This window comes from Sinohyriopsis cumingii, chromosome 9, assembly GCF_028554795.1.
Source record: "Sinohyriopsis cumingii isolate HCF-2022 chromosome 9, ASM2855479v2, whole genome shotgun sequence".
NCBI lineage: Eukaryota > Metazoa > Mollusca > Bivalvia > Unionida > Unionidae > Sinohyriopsis > Sinohyriopsis cumingii.
Window position 1 is genome coordinate 94,888,075 of NC_142969.1, and position 7,757 is coordinate 94,895,831.

Sequence of the window (7,757 nt, forward strand, 5' to 3'; positions counted from 1 at the left end):
GTAAATATCACAAAGTGTCAACCTTGACTACCATATGTATTTTACCTTTGACATTCAATGTATGGTAAATATCAGAAAGCGTCAACCTTGACTACCATATGCATTTTACCTTTGATATTCAATGTATGGTAAATATCACAAAGTGTCACCCCTGACTACATATGCATTTTAACTTCGATTTTCACTGTATGGTAAATTTAAAAAAAGTACCAACCTTCACTACAATTTGTAGTTTAACTAGGACAAACTGAATGGCAACGGTGTGTAGGGGGGAAATACATAAATTTTAAAAGCAGTAATAGGAATCTCTCACTTAATTCTCCAGACTTTTCAGAACAAATGTGATTGAAGGAACAGGCAGACAAACACAAAGAGCTAATAGCACGGACATCAAGCACAGTGAAATCTGGCAAACAAATGGACTAAAATGAATGCCTTACAGACGGACATTCCAAACAAATGAACCAAAATGAATGCCTTACAGATGGACATTCCAAACAAATGGACTAAAATGAAGGCGTTACAGACGGGCATTCCAAGCAAATGAACTAAGATGAATGCCTTACAGACAGACATTCCAAACAAATGGACTAGAATGAATGCGTCACAGACGGACATTCATGGACGCAGTACTCTTTGCTTACATTTAGATAAATTACAACAATCATTCCCATGCTCTAAAGTAGATGGATGCTTTCACATCTTTGAAATTATTAGACTTTCTTTCGAGTTGTCTTTAGACCTAATTACCATAATACTTATTTACCTAATTACCTAGCTAACTACACGTGTCATAATATAGTCACGCTCAGCCACGAAAGTTAAATTTGAAGACACCCCCCCCCGCTTCAACAGCTGTCATTGATATCAACTTTTGATGCCAGAAGTTCTGATAATTATCAAAACAACAAATAATTCATTCGTTGACATTTCAGTCAGAAGTAATGGGAGACAGAGCGTGACTTGTAAAACGAAATCGTCAACTACTTTATGTAGTATGAAATTAAGGTGCCGGTGCAACGATATGTATGGTATATTTTTTAATATCCACAGTGTACATTAGCTCTTTGCAAGAGGTCGCGATGAAGACTAAACAGCACAGACTATATTTTTTTAAAGAAAAGAACAGGAATATCCTCTTTTCCGTGTTCATTACCGCTTTGTATAATAAATGCATTTCACCAACAATATCCTAAAGTGAATTACAATGGTTGTATAACGGGTATCGAAACGTTGACCGTAACTGATATTTTAGACCTGTATTTCCTAAACAAGAAATAAATTGAGATAATTGCGTGACATGATTGTGAGGATCTCCTGATGAAGACCAATAAAACACGTGTCGTGAAATCGTACACCGGTGGATGGGCATCAATAAAACACGTGTCGTGAAATCGTACACCGGCGGATGGGCATAACTCCTGGGCATTACAATATTGGGCAGTTCTGATAACAGGTAAAAGAACTAGGATAAGTGCTTGACCAAGTGTCCACTCACTTAGATATATTTTATTACGAAGGCTATTACTGTCCATTTCCAGGATGGAGGGTGGTGTACGTAAATTATGTGTGGAGAAAACCAAAATTTGCAAGCATTGTTTATGATATTTGTTTTCAAGGGCTTAGTTCCACACAGGAAACAATATTTTTAATTAAACGTATTTTCCATACATCTTTTTAGACAGCTACCATTTCAATCCAGCTATCCTTCCTATCCTGGTTCAATCCACCTATTGTTCCAATTAAGAGTGAATTTGTCAATTTTTCGTCCAATTATGTTTTCTTATAATCAGCTACCGAAATTCGTCTTCCGAGTTTTCAGACAATTAATAAAACGATTTCCATGATAGTAATTACCAATATACCAAAAAGGTTTCAGAAACATACGAAACTCGGTTTTGGGTAATTTACTGTACGTTCTCCCAGATTGAGACAATGTTAACGAACCAGCGACGGAGAGTCAACGTTGTGTATTTAACTCTACGCAACCTGCTTGTAATTAATTCTCGAAGTGTGGCAAAGTCAAGTGCATCACACGTGCATTCACTGTCCCCTTGTCACTATCAAACGCTTTGAACGAGTCGAAAACATGAACACTTATTTTCACCAAACTCTTACTACGCAAATGGTTTATTTTGACACACATAGGTTTTGGCACCTGGCTGTGGCTTATTCAGCCCAAAGTGGAACTGGGCCTTACCATCGGTTATTAAACCATGTCAAGATGGTGGATAGATCAATGTCATTAAACACAAGTACAATGCATGTAGCTGAAGAGAATTATATCAAAGTAATAAAACGAACTCTTTCTTTCTGATAAGAAGTGTAACACTGTTTTATACAGAATAAAATGTTTGAAAATTGCTTTAGTGTCAAGTTCGATCAAAGTTGTTTTCGCACGTAAGCAGGAAGATATTTTTTGTCACTATCTGTTATCGTGTCGGAGTCGGCTCTTGGTCAGACCGCACACCTGCACAAAGTGAGTGTTTACAATCTGGAGTAGGCGAATTCTCGATTTCAGCCCGTCCACATCACAGTATATAGTCGGTACCTTGTTAGTCAGAAATGCCAGAAGAACCGCGGCAGCTTTGTTAGTGGAGCGTCGCATTCATAATCCAAGGGATTCAGGTTAACTGTCCTCCCTTTCCCAGGACAGCCCGAGTAGGCTGACTCAGTGTGTCCTTGAGAAAGACACAGCTTACTTTTCCTCGGCATGATTTAGCCAATAATGTACTAAAGTGATGTAACCCACCCACCAATAATAATAATAATAATAATAATAATACATGAAATACCGAAAATTCGCAGAAGGTAAAGAAGTTAAAAAGAACGATTTGGGTGGTTGTTCGTGTTTCCCAGAAAGTAAACACACCGAAATAGACGATATAGGTGGACGTTCGTGGAACGAATGTGCTTCAACCTCGACACACATACACACCTAGAACTTTTAAGGTCTGCATCAGTATAAAGCACAATCAAAATTTCAACTGCTTATTTCCTCCATTTATAATACTCTGGATTCTCCTTAAACCAGGGGTGGGCAAACTACGGCCAGCGGGCCGCATGCGGCCCGTTAAGAGTTTTCATGCGGCCTAGGAACAAGTCATCATTCGCACTGACTCTGTTTATGTTACTGTTTATCAAATAAATGTGCTTCTTTTGAAGTTTAAGTTTAAGTTTTCAAATATTAACAACATATTAACAACTGAAAATGAATTATGATATTATTTAGAAAAAGCTTTTGTTTTTGCTATTTCAAATATTAATTATTTTACTTTATGAACTATGCGGCCCGCGACAAGGTGTAAATTTGTGTATGCGACAATTGCATTGGAACGTTTGCCCACCTCTGCCTTAAACAAATATATTGACAAGACATTACTTATGATATCGACATTCGTACTATCAATACAGAAAAGATGATATCGAAATTCTTACTATCGATACAGGTAAGATCATATCGAAATTGGTACTATCGATACAGGTAAGATCATATCCTCAAGTTGGAGTTTTCTTGGGGTGGGTGGCTGGTCTTGTTTCACTGCATGTTTAATACATCAATGGCGGTCATAACATGCTGAGGACATGGAAGACTGGTACCTTTCCCAAAGGCACACTGACGCAGACGACCTGGGCTGACATGGGCGCGTTCTAAACCCGCGATCCTCGGTATTACGAGTCCTGCGCACTACGAACTAAACTAGCTCTTTGTTATACATAGGATAGGGTAAATATTCAAGAATACAAAGTCAGTTTCGAGTAATATATGACTGCATCCTTTCTAAATATAATTTATCCACAAGATGTTATTTAACTATAACAACTCCTAATTTTTCGCAAAACAAATACTAGAATCATATAGCATAAAGAAATTTTTTATTCATCTACCCTTAACGTGTTATCTATCTTTGATCTCTATATATTTTTCTCCCTCCATATTAATATAAAAACAAGAAGAACCAATAGGGATTAAACATATTTTTTGTAAAAACCTACCTATTTACCTATCTAGAAGTATACATACATACACACACACATGCATACATTCATACATACATAAATACATAACAGCGTTACTGTCGTGTTCTTTTTCACGCAATCGATTTTATCGCATTAGAGACAGTTTCAACTCATGAAGGCAAACATTCAAGGAAACTGACGACACTCTTGTTTTATTTTGAGAAGAGATCGATTACTCAGGATACAGTGGGGCATTATATAAATGTTACCTTATTAAACATTTAAGCTGTGTGTGCCTTGCCCACGTTGTGAATATTCACTTATGTTGTCTTAAAATGACATCATACGCTGTTAAAGAATATATGCAAACATATCAACTATAAGACTATTTAAATCAATATGGACATTGGATATATATATATATATATATATATATATATATATATATATATATATATATATATATATATATATATATAGAGAGAGAGAGAGAGAGAGAGAGAGAGAGAGAGAGAGAGAGAGAGCGCAAATAAGCATGTAAACGTAATGGTAGAAACGTTTTCATGTTATTCTGCAATACATTCATAATCAAGGTAACTAGTTTAATTTTTGGGCAACGAAAATGCTAGGGCAACTACTAACAGATAGTTCATGTAATAGATAGGTAATGCTATATACAGTTTAGACAACCAAAGATAGGCCAGGAGTTAAATTTCATTGAAACACGGATACAGTAGTATATATCTAGTTTCTTACCTGATTTTCCCACAGATTCTGCACCAAGTACAACCAACCTCAGAGTTGTCATTCCGTGCTTCATCAGATCATGGATTGAATCAATTTCCCTATTAGGTCCGTCTAGATGCTTTCCTTCAGGTCCGCTCACTCACTGGGGGTTAGTGTGATGATCTAGTCAGGCAGTTCCGTGTTGATACGTCTCCCCGCATGAGTGCACTGATGTTCATGTTCTCTACAGGTAGACTGTCGCATACTTATAAAATCAAACCGACCGTATGTCTCTAAGAGCTCGCACTTCTCTGTTAGCGAATGTCAAGCCTTGCACATTCTCTTTGCACTTGTTACTATACTTCGATAAAAACAAAAAAATACAACTGCTCGTTGTGATCCAGAAAAACAACAACTCTGAGTCATTAAATCGCCAGTATACAAAAGCCAGTTTTTGCTTCTCCGCAGCTGTAGACCAAGATATTTTCTTTACTTGTGTTGGTATACCTGCATAAAATATACAACTTCTCGTTCTGATCTAACAGAAAGAACAAATACTGCTCTAAGTCCTTAAAACACCGGTATGTAAAGTTCACAGGTTAGGATTCACCGCAGCTGTAGACCACGATATGCTATATCCCTATAAATCGGATGATACATTCAAATCACGGGATACGATTGAAGATCATATTTATATTAACCTTTACACCAGCCATCGGATACATTGCTTTTAGGCCCTGGCACTATACTAAAGATTTGGTCCCATAACGTCCTTATATATGGTACACGGGACGAGAGCTCACACATGAACACTCATGGCACGTGACCTAAAATAAACAACAAACGTGCATATCTCTTTATCAAGGAACCTCAACAAGGTTCATCGATTAATCCCTCCTATTTACTATACCACACTGCAAAAATACATACATTAGCACACTACAGCGTTAACGTGATACCTTCAAACATTTTCCTGTCAACCCTACTTTTATAGCTCGGGCTTTGAAGTTTACAATTCTCACAACAACATAAGTAAAAACAGTGTACACGAAGCAGGTAGGCCTTTAGTTTACGCATATAAAATCAGGTGAAAAACTCCTTTGTGGGCATTAAATGTTTTTAGAGGTAGACGTAAATCATTTCAACATAAAAATGCTTAGTCATAGAATAGAACGTTTAGAAAAAAAATCCAATAACAGGCTCAACATAATAATGTTGATAAATAAAACTTGATGTCTCTCGAATCAGTATCACATGGAATAAGCAATTAGCTATATAATACCATATATTTATCTTGGAAGATCTGATAGTTGCTAGGACAACGGTAATTCATACCTGAATAACCTTCAAACAGTTGTTTCAGTAGAATACATTTATTATCCGTTGCTGCATAATATAATGCACTGCATAATTTAATTAATATATTAGTCTCCGTCTTCATATTTATATTTCCATTTAGCAATTTAGCTTTCTATCTACATGTCTACCTATTTATCAAGCTATTTAGCTTTGTATCTACATGCGTACCTATTTTTCTATCTAGCTAGTTAGCTTTGTAGCTACATACCTACCAATTTATCTATCTGTATAGCTATTTAGCTATCCAGCAACGTACTTGCATATTTGTCTCTCTAGCTAATTAGCTTTCTAGCTAAATGCCTACCTATTTGTTTATCAAGCAATTTGGCGTTTTAGTTATGTACCCATCTATCTATCTATCTATCTATCTATCTATCTATCTATCTATCTATCTATCTATCGACCGCTCCGGTGGCCTATTGGTGAGGGCGTCCGCATCGGATGCGGCAGGTCGTGGGTTCGAACCCCAGCCGAGTCATACCAAAGATGTATAAAAATGGTACTAACAGCTTCCTCGCTAGGCACTCCGCATTAGGAGGTTAGTGTTCGGCCTGGTCGGCCTGGTGTCAGAATAATGTGACTGAGTGGGACATCATGCTACATGTCTGCGGCATATTGCCCCAGTGCTTGACATCACTAACTGTCACACTGCATACATCGTAGCAATATGACTGAAAAATTGTCAAAGCTACGTTAAAAATTCAAATAACACACAAACACATCTATCTATCTATCGATCTCTCTCTCTAGCTCGCTAGCTAGCTAGTTTTGTAGCTACATACCTTACTTCATCTCCCACCAGAGTCAGATATATCAATGTTTTTTACTACAGAAAACATAAATTTATAGATTATGTACTCCACGCGCTACCACTGTAACGTAATTTACTTAACGTGATCGAAACACAAATTTTCATATTCGTTAATGGTTTCGCCTAAAAGACACATATGATGAGCGAAAGAAAGCTCTTCTTCCGCCTTCGTGGACAACACTGAGAAAACTAAAACACGGCAAGTAAGATTTGTATCAGGGACTTCAAAATCTTTCTCTCTTTAAAATTTTGAAGTAGAGACAACACGTCTCAAGTTTTCTCATCTATTTCAAGTCATTACTTCTAGGATTTACTGACAAAGCGTCATTTAATGACATCATATGTTCCATTCAAAATCTTAGAATTTTGGAATTAATAAGAATAATGAAAGCAAACGTTTAAAATATATTATGGTTATACGTACCAAATTTTAAAATTTACCATTAAGTTTCCCTGCAAAATTTAAAACTGTGCATCCGTTTAGACAAAACAAAATTCAAATTATTTCAACATATTAAATTTTCATAAGACTAATTGAATCCAGGGAATATTTTACAATTTTAAAAGTATTTCATCTGAGGATACGGATAAAATAAATCTTTTGCTTTCATTTTTGTTACCTTTTCAAACGGATTTTCGGATTAAACGCTTTTCATTTCAAATGATCAAGTATTATAGAACTTTTAAATTTCCATAATGAATCTCGAACAAACAACTATAAAATCACACAGTTATTTCAAAACGTTCTTATTGTTAGCAAAGTTTGAACATTATCTTGAGACACATATGACCATTCACAACTTCGAGGTAAATTCTAGGGGTCATTTGTCGAACGTACGCCGAGAGCTGCCATTTTGGTCACCTCAGCTATTTTCGAAACAAGGGTTGATTTCGAAGTTGC

General features: G+C 36.3%; 1 protein-coding gene across 1 annotated transcript in view; it reads right to left on the reverse strand.

The window, feature by feature from the left end:
- LOC149792278 (ras-related and estrogen-regulated growth inhibitor-like protein A) overlaps positions 1–5,659 on the reverse strand; it is a 30,238-nt gene extending 24,579 nt beyond the window's left edge. Inside the window, exon 1 of the mRNA XM_089970831.1 lies at positions 4,717–5,659. Coding sequence (XP_089826957.1) covers positions 4,717–4,780 — 64 coding nt within the window. The 5' untranslated portion in view covers positions 4,781–5,659. The remainder of the gene's footprint in view (positions 1–4,716) is intronic.
- Between the last annotated feature and the right edge of the window lie 2,098 nt (positions 5,660–7,757).